The sequence below is a fragment of the Pseudophryne corroboree genome, chromosome 1 (assembly GCF_028390025.1).
Source record: "Pseudophryne corroboree isolate aPseCor3 chromosome 1, aPseCor3.hap2, whole genome shotgun sequence".
Classification (NCBI taxonomy): domain Eukaryota; kingdom Metazoa; phylum Chordata; class Amphibia; order Anura; family Myobatrachidae; genus Pseudophryne; species Pseudophryne corroboree.
The window spans coordinates 460,301,413-460,326,694 of NC_086444.1; the positions used below are offsets into that span (position 1 = coordinate 460,301,413).

At 44.3% G+C, this 25,282-nt stretch overlaps 1 protein-coding gene across 9 annotated transcripts in view; it reads right to left on the reverse strand.

Moving 5' to 3' along the window:
- Positions 1-25,282, reverse strand: part of SYK (spleen associated tyrosine kinase) — a 233,913-nt gene that overhangs the window by 99,568 nt on the left and 109,063 nt on the right. For 8 of the 9 annotated variants that reach the window (XM_063913684.1, XM_063913683.1, XM_063913682.1 and 5 more), the window contains 2 exons: positions 12,260-12,350; positions 4,584-4,633 (listed from right to left, as the gene is read on the reverse strand). The exons of the other annotated variant lie outside the window; for it this stretch is intronic. In XM_063913684.1, the coding sequence (XP_063769754.1) occupies positions 4,584-4,633; positions 12,260-12,350 (141 nt within the window). The remainder of the gene's footprint in view (positions 1-4,583; positions 4,634-12,259; positions 12,351-25,282) is intronic. 9 annotated transcript variants of the gene reach the window in all.

Sequence of the window (25,282 nt, forward strand, 5' to 3'; positions counted from 1 at the left end):
TTTACTTCTTTGCATGATGTGCTGTTTGGGACCTATTTTTTAAATCTGCCATCCTGTCTGACACTGCAGTGCCACTCTTTGATGGGCCAGGTGTTTGTGCCGCACACTTGTGTCACTTAGCTTAGTCATACAGCTACCTCATGGCACCTCTTTTACTTATTTGCATGATGTGCTGTTTGGGGCCTATTTTTTAAATCTGCCATCCTGTCTGACACTGCAGTGCCACTCCTAGATGGGCCAAGTGTTTGTGCTGCACACTTGTGTCACTTAGCTTAGTCATACAGCCACCTCGGTGCAACCTTTTGGCCTAAAAACAATATTGTGAGGGGTGAGGAGTTCAGAATAGACTGGAAATTAGTTTAAATGAATCTTATTGAGGATAATTATACCGTAGGATCAAAATTACCCCCAAATTCTGTGATTTTAGCTATTTTTATGTTTTTTTCAAAAATCATCCCGATCCAAAACCAAAACACGAAAGGGTGGTTTAGGCAAAACCAATGCAGATCCAAAACATGAGCATGGAACCAGAACCAAAACCAATACAGAAAACACGAAAAGTGCCCGTCGCACATCTATACCACAGTTGTATTGTCTAAGGAGTAAATTTACAAAATGTCAGTTTAGCTGTCAATAGCTATCCGAGGAGCATCAATGGAGGACTGCATTTAAAAAACCCAGTATTTGCTATGTATCAGTGTTAATAGTCAGTTTTCATTTGCTGTTGGTACCCATTGGATTTATCTGTAGCGGATTTAAATCTCTACACAGATCACGATGATCTGTGCAGGCTTTGTTGTTTTAAAAAAGCTCTCAAAGTATAAAATAAAATTTAGGCATGCCCCCTAAAGTGTAAAATGATAACTAGGCCCTTGCTGCTGAGTTTAGGCTAGTTGACCCAGCCTGGGCAACTGATGCTATAGCATGAGGACACACAGTGCGGGGTCCCCGTCGTAACGGAAACCAGCTCTATATTGGTCAGTCCAGGGCTAGATTCTACAGGGAAGTGTGTGCCTTAAAAATATGGTGTCCCTTTCCTCAAGATCATGGTAATTGCCACAAACTGAGTTTACTGACTAACCTGCGTGGCACCATTCATTTTTACATAGCGTGCCACTGGGTGACATCTCATTCATTACAGGGCTCCCGGGGAGCAGTAGCTAAATTTTTGGAAGATCTGCGGATGCTACTTGGACTGAAGGAAATAGTACCTCTTCTATTATGAGTAATAAATGAGTAAATTAAGATTGTGCCAGGGTGTGTTTAATAAAATATTACAATACTCAATGTGTGTTTACTGTCTTTTCTTGAATAATTTTTGTTTTACAGGTGCCAGGGTGCCCTTAATGTTTTGGTAAAAGGACACTTCTGGTTTAACAAGTGCCATCATGCTCAGGCAAGCTTGCTGGGTCCTGTAATCCACCTGTAGATAACAATATTATTCTAACTTTATAAATACAGTTGACACTACACCCAGAGCCTCTGTCCATTTTTTTCAATACCTGGCCAGACTAAAAAGACAGGGGCAGATTATGAATCTTCTTTTTTTTTCTTTTTCTTTTGTTGGGGGGGGGGGGGGGGGGGTGGTATCTATTATTTGGGCGGAATTGCTGATGGAGTTTCGTTGTTTTTTAAAGCCAATGCCAAAAAAATTCAGTGTTTCTACTTTCTAGCCTTCTGGTTACAAAAAATTTAAACTGAATGTTCTATTAATTGTTTTGTAAAGTTTGAATTTTGCCTTTAGTAAATCAGCAGATTGCAAGCTTGCCAGGAGTCTGCCATAAACAAACAAACCAACAATTAGTGAATATATTCCTATGTCTCCACCTTTTATTGCTGTTTTTACATTGCTCAGGAATGCTGATTTCTTGGACAAAAGCTTAAATTTTATCATCAGAAGACAAGGAGCTAGATGCATCATCACTTGGAGAGTGATAAACTGGATAGAGAAAAAGTACCAGACAATCGCTCCTAACTGCCATGTTACAGTCTGTGTTTGAAAAACGACAGGAACTGACTGGCTGACTTTTTCTCTCTCCATTTTATCACTCTCCAAGCGATGACGCATCTACCCCCTTGATCAATTATAATAGTTTTTAATTAAAAGAATGAGGAAATCCATTATTTAGGCAACTGCAAATATTGGGGGTCATTCCGAGTTGTTCGCTCGTTATTTTTTTCTCGCAACGGAGCGATTAGTCGCTAATGCGCATGCGCAATGTCCGCAGTGCGACTGCGCCAAGTAAATTTGCTATGCAGTTAGGTATTTTACTCACGGCATTACGAGGTTTTTTTTTCGTTCTGGTGATCGTAATGTGATTGACAGGAAGTGGGTGTTTCTGGGCGGAAACTGGCCGTTTTATGGGTGTGTGCGAAAAAACGCTGCAGTTTCTGGGAAAAACGCGGGAGTGGCTGGAGAAACGGAGGAGTGTCTGGGCGAACGCTGGGTGTGTTTGTGACGTCAAACCAGGAACGACAAGCACTGAACTGATCGCAGATGCCGAGTAAGTCTGGAGCTACTCAGAAACTGCTACGAGGTGTGTAATCGCAATTCTGCTAATCTTTCGTTCGCAATTTTGATATGCTAAGATTCACTCCCAGTAGGCAGCGGCTTAGCGTGTGCAAAGCTGCTAAAAGCAGCTTGCGAGTGAACAACTCGGAATGACCCCCATTGTTATCATTTATATATTTTTTTGATTGCTAAATGTTGCTGTAGCTGATAGCCATTTTTTTTTAAATGTGTGTGTTTTTTCATTTTACTTTGTATTAGATTGGATTTGGACTTTGGCCCACTAACATTATGAGTTTATTCCATAATTTGTAGTTTTTAGTTTATTATTAAGTTTACCATAGCTCTTACAGTGCTGTCCCCATTGTTTTAATGATACATTTTTAATTTGCCGGCTGTCGGGATCCATGATTCAGGATACCAATTTCGGAATCCCAACTGCTGGCAATGCCGGCAGCCAGAATACCTGCGCAACAGAACTATTCCCACTTGTGGGCGTCCAGGACACTCATAAAGTGGGAATAGAACCTATGGTGAGCGCAGTAAACCACTGAGCCCACAGCTTGGCGAGGGCCTGCAAGGGAAATGTTTGCGCTTGCCCTGGTACCGGCATACTGGCGGACAGGATGCCTCTGTCGGTATATTGATGGCCGGCATCCCAGCCTCAGGTAAATTATACTGAACCCATTTTAATACTGCCATATTTTGCCTTTTTATTCAACTTCTCTATTTTTTTTATTTAGATTTTTTTCTCTTTCCTCTACCTGAATGTTATACTGTACTTCTGCTAATTGCATATCCTGCTAGATGTAACTTACGCAGTGCAACCCAGATGGCTGCCTCGGATAGTTTTTTCATGCACAGGTGAACAACACATGGATCTATTCAATCAGTGATTATCATATTACACTTTTCAGTCACCTGTATATGTCTTATTTCCTTGTATGATTTATCTCATACATTGTAACCTTTGTGGTGCGCTCAAAACAGCTGTCTTGCCTGGTATGCCAATGTGTGGGATGAAAAATACTTGGAACTAATTATTTTGTAAGGGCTCTGCTCAGGGGCGGATTGGCCATGGGACTCACCAGGAAGATTCTTGGTAGACTGACATGTCTGTGGGGCCAGCTTTGTGTGTTGTCATGTGGCCCCACACCCCACATGACAGACAGCCCACCACACTCAGTACACTGCATTGTCCTCATTCATTCTGTTATTCCATCCCTGCACTAGAGCAACTCTGCCATCCAGTAGTGCTGCCATGGCTACACACTATGTTATACCTCTCGTGCTGCATATGTCGGGCCACTTCTACACAATTTTACAGGGTCACTTTTACTTTACAATCCAATCCTGGTCTCAGACACAACTGCAGCAAAAGAATCAAAAAGGAAGGCTGCAATTGCGTACAAACAGGCACTATGAGGAGGGATCCCGCCCCCCTCAGCAGACTCCACCCCCTTAGCAGACCGCACCCGAATTAGGACTGATTCCATAAATTTCCCGCGCAGGTTTTCCATCCCATTCCGCCCCTGGCTCTGCCTCTAGCTTTAGTATGCTGCAACTTTTACACTTTGTGTAATATCTTCTAGGCATCGCCTATTCCACCCAGAGTAACCCCTGTAGCGTGCCCAAAATGGCTGCCTCATCTGGTACATTTCGTTGGTGGGTTATGTAACCTGTGGAATTTATTAACCAAAATGGCTGCACCAACCCTGCATTAAGATTATTGTGCCCTTTATGTTCACTGTTTTTTGGTTTGTTTTCTTCCTGCTGTAATACTAAACCGATCAGATGGGCCATGTGGTTCTTATCTGCCATCAAATTCTCTGTTTCTGTGTAAACCTCTGTGCTGTGTTTTTGATGCTTGTAAAGCAACTTTGAGTCCTGCTGGAAAAAAATCGCTATATAGATAGAATTATTTTTATTACTATTATTATTATAATTATTAATTTATTTTTTTATTTTTTTATACTTATTTGACCCACTGATTATAAGAAAGTTGTATTACAGGTGTAGGGTACTGAACAACATGTGGCTAACTAGACATTTTTTCTCCTTTACTCTAACTTACCTCAGTAGGCAGCCTAGGAAGTCCACTGCGCTCTGGAAAACGAAACGTGCCTTGGATAAAACAAATAATAAGAATTTACTTACCGATAATTCTATTTCTCGGAGTCCGTAGTGGATGCTGGGGTTCCTGAAAGGACCATGGGGAATAGCGGCTCCGCAGGAGACAGGGCACAAAAAGTAAAGCTTTAGGATCAGGTGGTGTGCACTGGCTCCTCCCCCTATGACCCTCCTCCAAGCCTCAGTTAGGATACTGTGCCCGGACGAGCGTACACAATAAGGAAGGATTTTGAATCCCGGGTAAGACTCATACCAGCCACACCAATCACACTGTACAACCTGTGATCTGAACCCAGTTAACAGTATGATAACAGCGGAGCCTCTGAAAAGATGGCTCACAACAATAATAACCCGATTTTTGTAACTATGTACAAGTATTGCAGATAATCCGCACTTGGGATGGGCGCCCAGCATCCACTACGGACTCCGAGAAATAGAATTATCGGTAAGTAAATTCTTATTTTCTCTATCGTCCTAGTGGATGCTGGGGTTCCTGAAAGGACCATGGGGATTATACCAAAGCTCCCAAACGGGCGGGAGAGTGCGGATGACTCTGCAGCACCGAATGAGAGAACTCCAGGTCCTCCTTAGCCAGGGTATCAAATTTGTAGGATTTTACAAACGTGTTTGCCCCTGACTAAGTAGCCGCTCGGCAAAGTTGTAAAGCCGAGACCCCTCGGGCAGCCGCCCAAGATGAGCCCACCTTCCTTGTGGAATGGGCATTTACATATTTTGGCTGTGGCAGGCCTGCCACAGAATGTGCAAGCTGAATTGTATTACACATCCAACTAGCAATAGTCTGCTTAGAAGCAAGAGCACCCAGTTTGTTGGGTGCATACAGGATAACAGCAAGTCAGTTTTCCTGACTCCAGCCGTTCTGGAACCTATATTTTCAGGGCCCTGACAACATCTAGCAACTTGGAGTCCTCCAAGTCCCTAGTAGGCGCAAGGCACCACAATAAGCTGGTTCAGGTGAAACACTGACACCACCTTAGGGAGAGAACTGGGGACGAGTCCGCAGCTCTGCCCTGTCCGAATGGACAAACAGATATGGGCTTTTTTGAGAAAAAAAAAAACCCACCAATTTGACACTCGCCTGGCCCAGGCCAGGGCCAAGAGCATGGTCACTTTTCATGTGAGATGCTTCAAATCCACAGATTTGACTGGTTTTAAACCAATGTGATTTGAGGAATCCCAGAACTACGTTGAGATCCCACAGTGCCACTGGAGGCACAAAAGGGGGTTGTATATGCAATACTCCCTTGACAAACTTCTGGACTTCAGGAACTGAAGCCAATTCTTTCTGGAAGAAAATCGACAGGGCCGAAATTTGAACCTTAATGGACCCCAATTTGAGGCCCATAGACACTCCTGTTTGCAGGAAATGCAGGAATCGACCGAGTTGAAATTTCTTCGTGGGGCCTTCCTGGCCTCACACCACGCAACATATTTTCGCCACATGTGGTGATAATGTTGTGCGGTCACCTCCTTCCTGGCTTTGACCAGGGTAGGAATGACCTCTTCCGGAATGCCTTTTTCCCTTAGGATCCGGCGTTCCACCGCCATGCCGTCAAACGCAGCTGCGGTAAGTCTTGGAACAGACATGGTACTTGCTGAAGCAAGTCCCTTCTTAGCGGCAGAGGCCATAAGTCCTCTGTGAGCATCTCTTGAAGTTCCGGGTACCAAGTCCTTCTTGGCCAATCCGGAGCCATGAGTATAGTTCTTACTCCTCTACGTCTTATAATTCTCAGTACCTTAGGTATGAGAAGCAGAGGAGGGAACACATACACCGACTGGTACACCCACGGTGTTACCAGAACGTCCACAGCTATTGCCTGAGGGTCTCTTGACCTGGCGCAATACCTGTCCCCTTTTTTGTTCAGACGGGACGCCATCATGTCCACCTTTGGTATTTCCCAACGGTTCACAATCATGTGGAAAAACTTCCCGATGAAGTTTCCACTCTCCCGGGTGGAGGTCGTGCCTGCTGAGGAAGTCTGCTTCCCAGTTTCCATTCCCGGAATGAAACACTGCTGACAGTGCTATCACATGATTTTCCGCCCAGCGAAAAGTCCTTGCAGTTTTTGCCATTGCCCTCCTGCTTCTTGTGCCGCCCTGTCTGTTTACGTGGGCGACTGCCGTGATGTTTTTCCCACTGGATCAATACCGGCTGACCTTGAAGCAGAGGTCTTGCTAAGCTTAGAGCATTATAAAATTACCCTTAGCTCCAGTATATTTATGTGGAGAAAAGTCTCCAGACTTGATCACACTCCCTGGAAATTTTTTCCTTGTGTGACTGCTCCCCAGCCTCTCGGGCTGGCCTCCGTGGTCACCAGCATCCAATTCTGAATGCCGAATCTGCGGCCCTCTAGAAGATGAGCACTCTGTAACCACCACAGGAGAGACACCCTTGTCCTTGGATATAGGGTTATCCGCTGATGCATCTGAAGATGCGATCCGGACCATTTGTCCAGCAGATCCCACTGAAAAGTTCTTGCGTGAAATCTGCCGAATGGAATTGCTTCGTAGGAAGCCACCATTTTTACCAGGACCCTTGTGCAATGATGCACTGACACTTTTCCTGGTTTTAGGAGGTTCCTGACTAGCTCGGATAACTCCCTGGCTTTCTCTTCCGGGAGAAACACCTTTTTCTGGACTGTGTCCAGAATCATCCCTAGGCACAGCAGACGTGTCGTCGGGATCAGCTGCGATTTTGGAATATTTAGAATCCACCCGTGCTGTTGTAGCAGTATCCGAGATAGTGCTACTCCGACCTCCAACTGTTCCCTGGACTTTGCCCTTATCAGGAGATCGTCCAAGTAAGGGATAATTAAGACGCCTTTTCTTCGAAGAAGAATCATCGTTTCGGCCATTACCTTGGTAAAGACCCGGGGTGCCGTGGACAATCCAAACGGCAGCGTCTGAAACTGATAGTGACAGTTCTGTACCACGAACCTGAAGTACCCTTAGTGAGAAGGGCAAATTTGGGACATGGAGGTAAGCATCCCTGATGTCCCGGGACACTATATAGTCCCCTTCTTCCTGGTTCGTTATCACTGCTCTGAGTGACTCCATCTTGATTTGAACCTTTGTAAGTGTTCAAATTTTTTAGATTTAGAATAGGTCTCACCTAGCCTTCTGGCTTCAGTACCACAATATAGTGTGGAATAATACCCCTTTCCTTGTTGTAGGAGGGGTAATTTGATTATCACCTGCTGGGAATACAGCTTGTGAATTGTTTCCCATACTGCCTCCTTGTCGGAGGGAGACCTTGGTAAAGCAGACTTCAGGAGCCTGCGAGGGGGAAACGTCTCGACATTCCAATCTGTACCCCTGGGATACTACTTGTAGGATCCAGGGGTCCTGTACGGTCCCAGCGTCATGCTGAGAGCTTGGCAGAAGCGGTGGAAGGCTTCTGTTCCTGGGAATGGGCTGCCTGCTGCAGTCTTCTTCCCTTTCCTCTATCCCTGGGCAGATATGACTCTTATAGGGACGAAAGGACTGAGGCTGAAAAGACGGTGTCTTTTTCTGCAGAGATGTGACTTAGGGTAAAAACGGTGGATTTTCCAGCAGTTGCCGTGGCCACCAGGTCCGATGGACCGACCCCAAATAACTCCTCTTCCTTTATACGGCAATACACCTTTGTGCCGTTTGGAATCTGCATCACCTGACCACTGTCGTGTCCATAAACATCTTCTGGCAGATATGGACATCGCACTTACTCTTGATGCCAGAGTGCAAATATCCCTCTGTGCATCTCGTATATATAGAAATGCATCCTTTAAATGCTCTATAGTCAATAAAATACTGTCCCTGTCAAGGGTATCAATATTTTTAGTCAGGGAATCCGACCAAGCCACCCCAGCTCTGCACATCCAGGCTGAGGCGATCGCTGGTCGCAGTATAACACCAGTATGTGTGTATATACTTTTTATGATATTTTCCAGCCTCCTGTCAGCTGGCTCCTTGAGGACGGCCCTATCTATAGACGGTACCGCCACTTGTTTTGATAAGCGTGTGAGCGCCTTATCCACCCTAAGGGGTGTTTCCCACCGCGCCCTAACTTCTGGCGGGAAAGGGTATACCGCCAATAATTTTCTATCGGGGGGAACCCACGCATCATCACACACTTCATTTAATTTATCTGATTAAGGAAAAGCTACAGGTAGTTTTTTCACATCCCACATAATACCCTCTTTTGTGGTACTTGTAGTATCAGAAATATGTAACACCTCCTTCATTGCCCTTAACAAGTAACGTGTGGCCCTAAAGGGAAATACGTTTGTTTCTTCACCGTCGACACTGAAATCAGTGTCCGTGTCTGTGTCTGTCGACCGACTGAGGTAAAAGGACGTTTTAACGCCCCTGACGGTGTTTGAGACGCCTGGACAGGTACTAATTTGTTTGCCAGCCGTCTCATGTCGCCAACCGACCTTGCAGCGTGTTGACATTATCACGTAATTCCATAAATAAGCCATCCATTCCGGTGTCGACTCCCTAGAGAGTGACATCACCATTACAGGCAATTTGCTCCGCCTCCTCACCAACATCGTCCTCATACATGTCGACACACACGTACCGACATATAGCACACACACACAGGGAATGCTCTGATAGAGGACAGGACCCCACTAGCCCCTTGGGGAGACAGAGGGAGAGTTTGCCAGCACACACCAAAGCGCTATATTTTACAGGGATAGCCTTATAATAAGTGCTCCCTTATAGCTGCTTTTATAAAATCACAATTTCGCCAAATTTTGCCCCCCCTCTCTTGATTTAACCCTGTTTCTGTAGTGCAGTGCAGGGGAGAGCCTGGGAGCCTTCCTGACCAGCGGAACTGTGTGAGGAAATGGCGCTGTGTGCTGAGGAGATAGGCCCCGCCCCCTTTTCGGCGGGCTCGTCTCCCGCTTAAAAATGGATTCTGGCAGGGGTTAAATATCTCCATATAGCCCCGGAGGCTATATGTGAGGTATTTTTTGCCAAAAAAAGGATTTTCATTGCTGCCCAGGGCGCCCCCCCCCAGCGCCCTGCACCCTCAGTGACTGCCGTGTGAAGTGTGCTGAGAGCAATGGCGCACAGCTGCAGTGCTGTGCGCTACCTTAAGAAGACTGAGGAGTCTTCTGCCGCCGATTCTGGACCTTCTTCTCTTTTCAGCATCTGCAAGGGGGCCGGCGGCGAGGCTCCGGTGACCATCCAGGCTGTACCTGTGATCGTCCCTCTGGAGCTAATGTCCAGTAGCCAAAGAAGCCAATCCATCCTGCACGCAGGTGAGTTCACTTCTTCTCCCCTAAGTCCCTCGATGCAGTGATCCTGTTGCCAGCAGGACTCACTGTAAAATAAAAAACCTAAGCTAAACTTTTCTAAGCAGCTCTTTAGGAGAGCCACCTAGATTGCACCCTTCTCGGCCGGGCACAAAAACCTAACTGGGGCTTGGAGGAGGGTCATAGGGGGAGGAGCCAGTGCACACCACCTGATCCTAAAGCTTTACTTTTTGTGCCCTGTCTCCTGCGGAGCCGCTATTCCCCATGGTCCTTTCAGGAACCCCAGCATCCACTAGGACGATAGAGAAAGATATTTAAGAATTTACTTAATTTGTGTCACAATGTACCTACTGGAAGATACATGCAAGAAGAATATAAAGCGACTCACAGTTGCACAAATGCCACGTGGCATCTTAACAATTTATAACGACTATAAGCTCCATACTCATTGGTGTTATAAACTGATCCCTAACATCAAATGTTACATTCTGAATAGCTACTGTACTGTAGATCACTGGGGAAAGCCAGTATCAATACCAAACACACTGATGAGTGTTTGTGAGAGCATGTGAGAATCCAGTGGTCAGTGACAGTAGTAACAGAAACATTATAATCTTTGTTAAGGGTTTCTTGGAGCTAGTTAGTAGTAGTCTTTTTGGGACTAATATGTGGTTTCTGTGCTTGATCACTAGTCCCTTGTGTGGCTGAACAAATGATAGTTCAAATTGATCCCGGTTACTGATATGCAGTGTGCATGGTACTGGTTAAATGTCTCTCTTGGTGCTGGATAAACGGCTGCTGGTGAGATGGATAAAAGGTAATTTGTTTGATGGGTGTTGTGTACTTATGAATTGTTCTTCATTATACTCAAGTCAATCGTGTGCTGTATTGTTTTTCACTCAAATGTACCTAAGTATATACAGTATATAATAAGGCATTGCATAATAAAAAATGCATGGCCTGAAGCTTAATGTGTTAAAATATTACTTTATTTAATTTAACTATGTAAATTTCCACTGTAATACATTATCCCTGATTGCTGTCAGTGTGCTCACCCTCTTTTTCTTTCTCACTTCTCTATGTTCACACTGAGTTTTGTGATAGCAAAATTAGTAGTCAGTACCAGCGCAAGTCACTATTATATTATCTGGGGAATACATTTCAAATACCTATTAAGAAATAAAGCTTAAATACAGTATATTTACATGGTTGAGATTTAAATTTGCTGTTCTATAAACATTCATAAAGCTATGATCCTAAATTTACTGCTCATGTACAAGTGGAGCTCCTCATTCACCTAGCCTCAATACACCATACAGTGCAAGAATCCTTGCGTGACCGAGCAGCTCCAACAGTGTGGAATAAAGTCATTTTTCTTTATATTGCATCTTATTAGACACAGAGAAACACACTGGGCTGTGACTTTAACCACAGAGGAATTATTTATAACAAGTGCCATCATGCCACTTATAAAGTCAAAGAAAAAGCACAATGGAACTTGATGTGATAAAAAGTGGCATTGTAGCACTTCATATACAGATTCTGAGTTATTCGCACACAGGTGTATGTACAAATGTGGCACATTAAATTGATCAGTGCAATTTAGCAAAATAGTTTTGTTTTATTTGTGAATAAGATGCACTATGTTTATTGATTTCTTTTTTTCTTTTGTCTTTTAAAAATCAAAATAAAAGTTTCTTAATCTCTGTGCATAGAGTATAGGAACACATCCAGAGTCCAGACCCCTTGACCCCTGCTCAATAAAATGACTCATAACTCTATCTTATTATAAAAAAAAGTGTCAAAATTCTGTATTTCTATAGTTGCCAAATGTGCCTAATTTTTAGCATGAGTTCCTGGCTTCAAGAACTCCTGGGGGTAAATTTACTAAGATGGGAGTTCTATTTAAGATGGGATGTTGCCCATAGCAACCAATCAGATTCCAGGTATTATCTTCTAGAAGGTGCTAGATAAATGAGAAGTAGAATCTGATTGGTTGCTATGGGCAACATCCCATCTTAAATAGAACTCCCATCTTAGTAAATTTACCCACGGTCCTTAAAAATTTACTTCTTTTTCAATATTGACCGAGTGCACTATATAATTCCTCTTGTTATGCATGCTACATACAATCCATTTTTATTTTATGAGATTTATAAATTAAGCTAAAGTATTTAAAATGCATAAAACATAACCCTGTATAATCAAATTCATTAAAGTTGTGGGTATTGCAACACTCCAAGGTGCATTGAGACAGTAACAGGCGTCATGTGCTTTCAGGCACCTGCTCAGCTACAAAATGTTACTAGTGTACATTAGAAATGCTGTATCAAAGCACTGTAACTACTGTAATACTCACAGGTCCCACTACTGATAGCATTGTATCGAGGACATGGATTTGTTAGGGACCTCAAAAGTCCATCGGGTTTGTACGAATAATGTTCAACCAACTGAAAAGTTAAAACATTTGGAAATTAATGACTATTATAACTTAGATAAAAATTACCTAAATAATAATAATAATAATAATAATAATAGTGGTGAATTTCCCATTATGCAGCAGCTTTCTTGCACAGCACTGTAAGCACATATGTTCTGACAGGACTACTACGTTATGCCGGCTGTCAGGATCCCGGTGCCCAGCATACCGGCATTGGCAGCAGAGTGAGCACAAAAGAGCCCCTTGCTGGCTCGCTGCGCTCGCCACAATGTGGGCACGGTGTTCACCCTCCAGGGGTGTTGTGGACCCCCCAAGAGGAAGAGTAGTTGTCGTTATGCCGGCTGTCGGGATTGCGGCGCCGGTATGCTGAGCGCCGGGATCCCGACAGCCAGCATATCAGATGCCTCCCATTCTGGCTGTTATTGCCTTTTTAGTAGCTGTATAGTTTGAGGGATGAAAAAGCAAAATGTGATGGTTTACTTTCTAAGAAAATTGTTTATTTTGTCACTTATTGTATGTTTCATGTGTGGTGTGTTTTTAATTTTCAGTTAAAGCTGATAATGTTCCTCTCCTGGTTTTTATTTTTTTATTTTTAGTTTAGCCACTTTTTAGTTCTGTTTTAAAGTTTTTTTTGTTCGGATTTAAAAAGAGATTTATAATTGCTAAAATAAATGTGAATGCTGTGTGTTATGTATTATATCATAAAACCACTGTATATAGTAATTACAAACAGTATACCTAATAAAATAATAATCTACAAACTAACTACAGTAGGTTACTTAATTTAATTTAAGACCACCAAACGAGCAAAAGTCCAAAAGGTTTACTAGAAGATTCTGTATATAGATATTTGCAATTCAAGCATATAGAAATTGTGCTATGGATTAATGTATGGTCACTTTTAGAAATGGCCAAACTCTTAAAATGGTTCACAATTTTAGCAAAACTTTGAAACACCATTGGGAACTCTGAAACATCTGCAGGTTTGACTGCTTTTACCAGTTCAAAGGTAGGATGTATCATGGCAAAATGCTGTCAGAACTCTGAAAACTGGCGTTGGAATTCTGACAGCGTTACCCATATGTTTCAAGCTCCAGAAACTTTGCAGAGTTTGTACCCGGTAGGCAATGCCATCTATAGATAGTGCTGTGTAATAGAAGCCTATGGCTTCTTAATGCATAATTCCCAGAGAGGGATCCAATAGGATCCTTCCCAGTGTCCACTGCGGCTCCCATATGCACTGGTCCATAGGCGTGCACACAGGGGGTGCCTTGTGCGCACAGGCACCCCCTAATGTCCGGAACCCCCCGCATGTCTCACCTGCGATCCGATCATCACTGTCTGTGTGCTGCTGTTGTAGCAGTCCTACTACAGCAGAACACTGATAGCGATAATAGGATTACCTCCTGCATCGCTACCTGGGCTGTTACAGTCACCACCTCCCACTGCGCCGGTCAGACTAACAGTTGAACTGAGTGTCAGCTTTATTGTGGGTGGGTGGCTGGCCGCACAGCCCAGCCCACCCACCGTTATGGTCCGACTGCCTCGTGATTGACATCAGCACGTCACAACGTGCGCCCTCCCTCCCTTCCTTCCCGCCGACCCTGCGCTCTCCTCCCGGCTTCTGCCTGTGCTCAGTTTCTAGTGGCGGTGGGAGTCACTGCAGTGGGAGTCACTTGTGTGCCCTGCCCTGACATTTTCGGCAGCACACACCACGCCAGGACTGTCTGGAGCCCCTAGGACCGCTGGAGGAGGACAGTGGTGGTATCTCTGGAAACAGGCAGCTGAGCCTTCCTGCCTGAGCCTTCAGAATGTGAGTGAGAGTCAAGGCTTAAATGACTCACTCACTCACTGTATGCACCAGGGGAAAGAGAGGGGTTCAAGCCAGGCAGGGGGTGGGGGGGATACATTTCTGTATAGAAAAAATAGGATTTTAATACCTACCGGTAAATCCTTTTCTCTTAGTCCGTAGAGGATGCTGGGGACTCCAAAAGGACCATGGGGTATAGACGGGATCCGCAGGAGACATGGGCACACTATAAGACTTTGAATGGGTGTGAACAGTCCAACAAGGGGCGCTCTCCAGATTTCTATATATAATGAAGAATAATAAATTTATTAAACATACTCAACTTGCACAGGTTATTTCCCAAACATTTTAAATCCACACAGGACCTTTTGTTTGGGAAATAACCTATGCAAGTTGAGTATGTTCAATAAATGTATTCTTCATTATATAGAAGTCAGGGGAGTTTCTATAAGTATATGATGCTTTGGTATCTGGTGAACACCCCAGCTGCTGATTTCTCCTGAGGATGTGAGTGATATATATATATATATATACCGTATATATATATATATATATATATATATATACACACTGGCCCTCATTCCGAGTTGTTCGCTCGCAAGGCGATTATAGCAGAGTTACACACGCTAAGCCGCCGCCTACTGGGAGTGAATCTAAACATCTTAAATGTGCGACCGATGTATTCGCAATATTGCGATCAAAACCGAGTTAGCAGTTTCTGAGTAACTCCAGACTTACTCTGCCTGTGCGATCAATTCAGTGCTTTTCGGTCCCGGCTGACGTCATAAACACACCCAGCGTTCGCCCAAGCACTCCCACCGTTTCTCCAGACACGCCTGCGTTTTTTCCGGAAACGGTAGCGTTTCCTGCCACACGCCCCTAAAACGCCGTACATCCGCCCAGTAACACCCATTTCCTGTCAATCACAATGCGTTCTCCGGAGCGACGAAAAAGCCGTGAGTAAAATTACTTTCTTCTTAGTAAAGTTACTTGACGCATGCGCAGTGCGAACATTACGCATGCGCACTAAGAGAATTCTCACTGCGATGCGATGAAAAATACCGAGCGAACAACTCGGAATGAGGGCCACTGTACATATATATATATATATATTAGCAAAAGGTAATAATAACCATTTACTTCTCCTACATCCTAGAGGATGCTGGGGACTCCAAAAGGACCATGGGGTATAGACGGGATCCGCAGGAGACATGGGCACACTATAAGACTTTGAATGGGTGTGAACTGGCTCCTCCCTCTATGCCCCTCCTCCAGACTCCAGTTAGAGAACTGTTCCCAGGGAGACGGACATTTAGAGGAAAGAATTTATTGTTTAAACACGGTGAGTGTCATACAAGCTCACACCTCGAACATGCCGCAGAACGTGACATTCAATAGAACACCAGCCGACGGCATGAAAAATATACAGCAATATGCTGACCAAAAATCCAATAATAGCATACCGCATGCCATGGCATGAATAACGTCAGCAACAGACTTGACTGAAAAGAAACACCACATGAGTGTAACCACAACCAATAGCTGCAGATACAGTACGCACTGGGACGGGCGAGAAAAGGATTTACCGGTAGGTATTAAAATCCTATTTTCTCCTACGTCCTAGAGGATGCTGGGGACTCCAAAAGGACCATGAAGTTTATACCAAAGCTCCAGACTGGGCGGGAGAGTGCGGACGACTCCGCAGCACCGATTGAGCAAACATGAGGTCCTCATCATCCAGGGTATCAAACTTGTAGAACTTAGAAAAAGTGTTTGAACCCGACCAAGTAGCTGCTCGGCAAAATTGAACCGCTGAGACTCCTCTGGCATCCGCCCAAGAAGAGCCCACCTTCCTGGTAGAATGGGCCTTCACCGACTTCGGTAACGGCAATCCAGCCGTAGAATGAGCATGCCGAATCGTATCACAGATCCAGCAAGCAACAGTCTGCTTAGAAGCAGAAACCCCAATTTTGTTGGGAGCATACAGGATAAACAGAGCCTCTGTTTCCCCAATCTGAGCCGTTCTGGCGACATAAATATTTAAAGCTCTGACTACATCGAGAGACTTCGAATCAGCCAAGGCTTCAGTAGCCACAGGCACCCCAATAGGTTGATTCATGTGAAAAGCAGAAACCACTTTTGGCAGAAATTGTTGCTGACTTCTCACTTCCACTCTATCTACATGGAAGATCAAATAGGGGCTCTTGTGAGACAAAGCCGCTAATTCTGACACCCGCCTTGCGGACGCCAAGGCCAATAGCATGACCACTTTCCAAGTGATAAATTTTAACTCAACCTTTCATAAAGGTTCCAAGCAGTGTGACATAAGAAACTGCAACACCATGTTAAGGTCCCATGGCGCCACTGGGGGCACAAATGGAGGTTGGATGTGCAGCACTCCTTTCACGAAAGTCTGAACTTCTGGAAGGGTGGCCAATTCTTTTTGAAAGAAAATTGATAAGGCCGAAATCTGCACTTTAATGGAGCCTAACTTTAGGCCTGCATCCACACCTGCTTGCAAAAAAATGGAGAAACGACCCAGCTGAAATTCTTCCGTAGAAGCCTTCTTGGATTCACACCAAGACACATACTTCCTCCAAATACGGTGGTAAAGCTTCGCTGTTACTCCTTTCCTAGCCTGAAGCAATGTGGGAATGACTTCACCGGAAATACCCTTTCGGGTTAGGATATGGCGTTCAACCGCCATGCCGTCAAACGCAGCCGCATTAAGTCTTGATACACGCCCGGTCCGTGCTGTAACAGGTCCTCTCGTAGAGGAAGAGGCCAGGGATCTTCTATGAGTAAGTCTTGAAGATCTGGATACCAAGCCCTCCTTGGCTTGTTCTTCTTATGTTTACCACCTTCGGAAAGAGTGAAAGTGGAGGGAACACATAGACCGACTGAAACACCCACGGTGTCACGAGGGCATCCACTGCTATTGCTTGAGTGTCCCTTGACCTGGAACAATATCCCTGAAGTTTCTTGTTGAGGCGAGATGCCATCATGTCTAATTGAGGAATTCTCCCCAAAGACTTGTCACTTCTGTGAAAACTTCTTGATGAAGACCCCACTCTCCTGGATGTAGATCGTGTCTGCTGAGGAAGTCTATTTCTCCGTTGTCTACACCCGGAACGAAGACCGCTAATAGAGCGTGTACATGCCTTTCTGCCCAGCAACCTTGGCGCTTTGCTCTTCGTTCCGCCCTAGTGGCTTACCTACGCCACTGCTGTTAAGTCGTCCGACAGAATTAAGATGGGCAGATCGCGAAGAAGATGTTCCGTTGTAAATAGCTCTTAATTCAAGAATGCTTATTGCAGACAAGCTTTCCGGCTTGACCTTTTCCCCTGGAAATTCTTCCCCTGGAAAGACTGCTCCCCAGCCTCGGAGACTTGTATCCATGGACACCAGGATCTAATCCTGGATCCCGAACCTTCGTCCCTCTAGGTGGTGAGAACTGTGAAGCCACCACAGGAGAGATATCTTGGTCCTGGAAAATAGGATTATTTTCCGGTGCATGTGCAGATGAGACCCGGACCACATGTCCAACTGGTCCCGCAAAAACCACTCTTGCATTTGACCTGCTCACCGAATGGCCTCGAAGGCCGCAACCATCTTCTGCATTAACGGAACGTCTTGATGGGTTTACACTGTTGCAAATCTGATCCGACTCTGGATCCTCAGATCTCTTACCACAGGAAAAAACAAACTCTCAACAATTCAGTATCTAATCTTATTCCCAACTCCGACATCTGCGTCGTTGGGATCAACAGCGATTCTATGTTGAAGAACTGTCAGAGAGAAACAACGATTTGTACCACTTGTTTCTTGACCTCGCCGTAGTCCGGAGAGCGTCCCAGTACATAATAATAATAATGGCTCTTACTAAAGGAAAACCATCATACTGCCATCACTCTGGTGAAATGGCCATGACAATCCTGAATAGCAAACCCAGGTAAGGTTAATGCGGATGAAACCGCATTTAAACCCTCTTTCTTCTTTTACAGGTTGGAGATCCTGCCCTGAGAGATTCCATCTTGTAGTTCAACTTCTTAAGTAGAAATCTTTTTGGGATTGTTCTGACCGAGCTGTCCGGGCTCAGAAGCACGAAAAAGCTTAAATAACAGCTTTTTTTTTTTTTTTTTTGTGACAGGGACAGCAGGACAATGTCCTGATCCTGACCCAACTCTTGTATGGCGTTGCATACTACCTCCCCGTCCAGAGGAGAATCAGTAAGATCTATTTGAAAATCAGTGAGGGGAATCATCTGGAAACTCCAGTATGTCCCCCTTTGGACTCTATTCTTAACTCACTGGTCCAAGTCCATTCCAGGACTGACTGAAGAGTATTAGACGAGTTCCCACCGGTGTGGGCTCCAGCAAGATAGACCCAGCGACAAGCAGTGGATGTGGTAGAAACAGAGGACGATATCTGCTTCTGTGAACTTGAAAAGGCTGCAGACCTCTTACCTTTTTACCTTCCGGTACCTGCAAAGAAGGGGAAAAAACGGTATCCAACTGGTCAAAACGACTGCATCCTACAAAAAATGCGTCACCGACCGTTGTGATGGAACATAGCACAAGAAGGTAGACTTACCAGTGATATCTGCCGAGATCAACTTAACCAAGTCATCCCCAAACCAGATTATCCCTTCATAGGGACGATACTCCAGTATTTCTGGGAGTTAGTGCATACCTCTTGTAGTCGCACGGCAGCAAGTTGCAATGTTCTAGATAAGACCCAAGGAATATCCCATTTCTCCCCAGGGTAATTATATCGGATAACAAGGTAACCGACCATTTCTGAATACAAGCACTCCCCCATGCGTATGTAATGCAAATATCATCAAAGCATATAATTAAAATATCACTTAGCTTCCTGTATACGATCCTTTGTGACAGGGCCCCGTGCAGACCAGGGGTTGACATTCGCTTTATTCTATCCACGGCGGGAGAAGAATAAACACTCAGACTCCTCGTGAGGATTCGAGACCATCTTGTCACGGCTGACCTAGAGCTTCATCAACAGAGCGACCAGCACATGAAAAGGAATAACTTTACTTCAGCATTCATAATAAATTGTAATATGAATATACACATTTAAATACACATATACACATATATCTATATATACATCTCATATATATATATATATATATATATATATATTTGTCAGGGACAGCAGGGTCCCCAGTGACATTAATGTGTTCTGAATGTGTATGAACATGTACTGAATGCCAATGTTGTGGATCTAATCAGGAAACATTATGGCCGACATAAGACATAGTATTAGTGTCGACAACAGGGACTAATAACTGGGCAAAATAACATTTTTGCGACCCCGAGGGGTCTGAGGGAAATATATACATAATTTAAAATCACGCCCCCACAAATACTACCACGTCTGTGCTCGAGCTACAGCTCAATGCAACCGTACCATACATATATATATATATATATATATATATACAGGTATAGGTTTTTTACATTATTTTACACCCAGTCATAATAGTTGGTGACGACAGGGTCACCCACATACGTCTGTGTCTCCCATACAGTGTTTTCTTTGGAAAAGCTTACAACTACTGACAAGCTGACACTTAATCTCATGAATCAAGTACCATCAGGAGTCGGCAATGCCGACAGAGGGATTCCCATAGCTGTTTGTGGCAGAGCACTCACACATGTCGACACAAGTGTACTAATCACCCACCGACATTGCTATAATGGGTAGATTCCAGTATCTGACAGGGAAAACACAGAAACTTTTACCAACTCATTTACCAACACGCTCATTATATATATATATATATATATATATATATATATAGTGCTTCATTGTTAAACCTATATTGCACTAAACAACTGTGCCCCCCCCCCCCTCATTTTACACTGTTAGCTGTTCAACAGTGTTTTGGCGGGGCCAGCATCTCTGTGAGGAGAAAATGGCGCTGTATAGAGTTGTGAGGGCTAAGCCACGCCCCCTTCTCGGCGCGCTTCAGTCCCGCTAGTTTTTCACATTTTTATACTGGCGGGGGTCAGTATACAGTGCCTATGCACTGTATACCTCTTTGCCAGGCTATATATATGAGGTATATTGCTGCCCAGGGCGCCCCCCTTGTGCCCTGCACCCTTGTAGTGCCGCTTGTGTGTGGGAGCAATGGCGCGCAGCGTGACCGCTGAGCGGTACCTCAGAGACTCTGAAGTCTTCTGCCGTCACTGAAGTCTTCTGTTCTTCCTTTACTCACCCGGCTTCTTTCTTCTGGCTCTGTGAGGGGGGTGACGGCGCGGCTCCGGGAACGTGCAGCTAGGCGAACCAAGTGATCAGACCCTCTGGATCTAATGGTGTCCAGTAGCCAAAGAAGCAGAGCCTTGAAACTCACAGAAGTAGGTCTGCTTCTCTCCCCTCAGTCCCACGATGCAGGGAGCCTGTTGCCAGCAGGTCTCCCTGAAAATAACAAACCTAACATAAAGTATTTTAAGAGAAACTCAGGAGAGCTCCCCTAGTGTGTGTCCAGTCTCTCTGGGCACATAGTCTAACTGGGGTCTGGAGGAGGGGCATAGAGGGAGGAGCCAGTTCACACCCATTCAAAGTCTTATAGTGTGCCCATGTCTCCTGCGGATCCCGTCTATACCCCATGGTCCTTTTGGAGTCCCCAGCATCCTCTAGGATGTAGGAGAAGTAAATGGTTATTATTACCTTTTGCTAATATATATATATATATATGTACAGTGTGTATATATATATATATATATATATATATATACGGTATATATATATATATATATCACTCACATCCTCAGGAGAAATCAGCAGCTGGGGTGTTCACCAGATACCAAAGCATCATATACTTATAGAAACTCCCCTGACTTCTATATAATGAAGAATACATTTATTGAACATACTCAACTTGCATAGGTTATTTCCCAAACAAAAGGTCCTGTGTGGATTTAAAATGTTTGGGAAATAACCTGTGCAAGTTGAGTATGTTTAATAAATTTATTATTCTTCATTATATATAGAAATCTGGAGAGCGCCCCTTGTTGGACTGTCTATATATATATATATATATATATATATATATATACAGTATATATATATATATATATACAGTATGTACAGTACACCCAGCAAGCGGCAGCAGTCTGGACTCAGTAGGTAAAGTGCAAAGTGCAAAAAGTGCTTTTATTCAGTCACACCATCGTCTAACACTTCACCTACTGAGACCAGACTCTGAATGCCGCCGCTTGCTGGGTGTACTGTACATGTAAATGTTTTCCGGATGGCACCAGGGCAATATTTATTATAGAAAGTGAGTGCCGATTCAACTGCTATATATATATATATATATATAAATAATCCAACCAAGGTACGGCACTCCCAGTAAAAGTATAAACAACTGCGTAGTTGCCTTCATAAGAAAGGTCAATAAAAAGATGTAGGATTTTCCTGATGACAATATGAATATGAACCGATAAATTGAAATGTTGAAAATCATGATTCTGTTTGAGCATTATTGAGTATTGTGAGTGCCGCACATTCAGCTTTATATGTATATATCAGTGAAAGGCTTCAGCAATCACAGATCTTGTAATCTGTAAGCAGGTTATATACTTGTCCACCTCACTTTAGCAGGACACTCCAGTCCATATACAGGTCAACGTTTCATTTTATTGCATTACATTTTTTTCAGGACATAAGAAATGTTATGTAATAAAATGAAACGTTGCCCTGTATATGGATTGGAGTGGAGAGATTCAAGTATATAACCTGCTTACAGATTACAAGTGATGTGAGTGCAGCAGCCTTTCACTGACTATATATCTCTATATTACTGAAGAAACCCAGGCATATTTAATGGTGTGGAATTTGGAGTCCCTTTCATTCTCTGTTTGTGAGTGTATATGTGTATATATGCCCTCACTGTACACTCTATTTAATCAAATTACCTATATTATTTAGTTTGCATTGACTGCTAATATATGGTGCTAGCCACGCCCAGTAGGCAGTGCTAGCCACGCCCTGTAGGCGGTGCTAGGCATGCCACTCCAGTCATGCACCCCCTAATAAAATGTTCTGCGCACACCTATGCTGGTCAGCAGTTGCGCATGAGCAGAAGGACTCCTGGGTAATAAAACCAAAGTTCTCTAATCAAAAAGGTTGTGATTTTAATTGCAATTGTACATACATTATGATCATGGTTTACTATTGGCAAGTACATTTTAACTTATGTGTAACATCTATAATGAATGCAGCTCAGGGACGTAAGCTCATACCAAGAGCCCAGAGGCTGTTGGTCGTCCCGACTTCCCCCTCTGCTAACATTCATTAACTACACCTCATGCCAGCAGCACCCAGACACACTCTCTACAGAGCTGCTGAGATGAGGAATGGGATGGGGGGGGCTAATTACCTCAGACTGGCCTTTTTAGAAGGTCCCTGCCCGGGACATCTGCTAAGGAGGACATGGTCCCCATGTGCAGCTGACTGTGCCCCCTGTACAGCTGCTAGAAGGAGGGGACATTAGGGTGGGAGGAGTGTGCATGTAAGCAGAGCCGGCCATAGGCATAGGCAAACTAGGCAATTGCCTAGGGCATTTGATATGCATAGGGGCACCAGCAGCTTCTGCTGATTAAAATGATATGCGGCATGCCTATATTCTGTGTGTAGCATTTCATATGCAGATACAGCCACAGTCTCACACAGTATATAGGGATGCTGCATATCATTTTAATCAGCAGAAGCTGCTTGTGCATCCTAGCCACATAGCAATGCAAATAAGATGCATTTTCATAAAAAAGGTGCCCGACGTTAGCATTGAGGCAAGATTTATGAGGACACATCTATATCCAAGCAGAGGCAGAGGTCACAGTGTTAGTGGCAGTGTGAGTGCTGTGTGCATGTGAGTGGGTTGGTTGTGCAGTAGTGTTCGGAATATGTGTAAGGAGCATTGTGTGTGTCATGTAAAAATGCATTAATAATGTGCAACATATGTGTAAGGGGCCCTATGTGTATAAGGGCATTAATAATGTGCGACATATGTGTAACAGGGTACTACTGTATGTGTCATTATGTGTATAGGGGCACTAATAATGTGCAGCAAATGTGTAGGGGGCACTGTGTGTGTTATTATGTGTATAAGGGCTGTGTAAGGGACATTGGGGGTCATTCCGAGTTGTTCGCTCGCTAGCTGCTTTTAGCAGCATTGCACACGCTAGGCCGCCGCCCTCTGGGAGTGTATCTTCGCTTAGCAGAACGAAAAAGTAGCAGAATTGCGAATAAATAATTCTTAGCAGTTTCTGAGTAGCTCGAGACTTACTCCTATACTGCGATCAGCTCAGCCCATTTCGTTCCTGGTTTGACGTCACAAACACGCCCTGCGTTCGGCCAGCCACTCCCCCGTTTCTCCAGACACTCCCACGTTTTATCCTGGCACGCCTGCGTTTTTCCGCACACTCCCAGAAAACGGTCAGTTTCCGCCCAGAAACACCCACTTCCTGTCAATCACACTCCGATCACTTCAACAATGAAAATTCTTTGTTCGGACGTGAGTAAATCTACTAAGTTTTGTGCTAAATTACTTAGCGCATGCACACTGCGTACCATGCGCATGCGCATTTTTGCCTTAATCGCTCCGTTGCGAAAATCGGCAACGAGCGAACAACTCGAAATGACCCCCATTATGTGTAAAAGGGCATTAATTAAGGTTGTCATAATGTGTAAGGCACATTATGTTTATAATGACATTAATAATGTGTCTCATATGTGTTAGGGGCATTACTGTGTGGCATTATGTGTATAAGGTGCTCTACTATGTTTTCATGCTTATAGAAAGGGCACTACTGTGTCGTCTTATGTGAATAAAGAGCAATAGGGTATGGTGTAATGTGAATAAGGAGCAATTCAGTGTGATGTAATGTGAATAAGGGGCTCTACTGTGAGGCGTAACATTTATAAGGTAAAGTGATACTACTGTGGGATGTAATATGAATTATGGAAACTATCGCATGATCAAATGTGAATAAAGTGCAGTACTATGTGGCGTAATTGGAATTGGGGGTACTATTGTGTGGCCATGCCCCTTGCCAGCAAAAACAAACCCCTTTTTGGGCTGTGCGCCAAATGTGCGAACTGTTCCTATTTAAAATACAAAATTTAAAATTTAAAGTACAAACACCAAAATAAGGACTGCTATGGATGAGTGGTGATGGTGCTGGGAAAGAAGTGCAGGGTCAGAGGCGGAACTAGTGGTGGTGCTAGGGGGCACCAGCCAAAATCTTGCCTAGGGCATGATATTGGTTAGGGCCGGCTCTGCATGTAAGAGTCAGTTTCTCCTCATAGGTGCCAGCTGCCTCCTGCAGTGCAGATCACATTCACTCTCCTCCCTTCACAATCACTCCCACCACCCCAGCAGCTCCCAGACAAGGAGAGGGAAGACCGCAGCACATGCCCCCTGGACTCCCTTCTTATACCTGCTCTGGGGCACATAAAGCAGAACCTAGAGCAATGGAGGAGGTCAGTGTGCCCCCTTCAGGACTGTCACCCAGATATTCTTGGTATGAATGGTCCAGACATTTGCAGACTCTAATACTAGCAGATTGTTTTTTAATCTGGTTAAATGGCATATATAGCCCATGAATCACAATGCTTCCTTGTCACTACTGTACACTAGAATGGCACAAGCATCTAGGCAAAGATTGAGGTATTAACATGAGGCAATGTGATTAATTCCTATCTTCTAATTGGCTATAGCTCTCTATTTTAATGTGTTAGTAATATCTATATGGCCCCAACATTGCTAAACATGTATGCCCTTATTCAGCTTCAGTTGCAGTTTTGCTATTTTTAGAAAAACTGCAACTGGCTGCGATCACATCCTGGGGGCTGCCCAGCATGCAAATATCTGGCAGTGATGCAACAGCAATGCAATTGTAGTCGCATCACTGATTTGGGGATTCCCCCTGCCTTTGCAGCCAGGCTGCGAAAGCATGTGCAGGGCGGGCATATTCTGGGTCACAGCACCGTGTGTGACATCATGCGGCCACCCCAAACCAGCCCCCATTTTTATTTGTCATGCCCACCCAATGCCTCTACGCCTCGTTGCCGCCCTGCCAATGCCTCTGCCTGTCAATCAG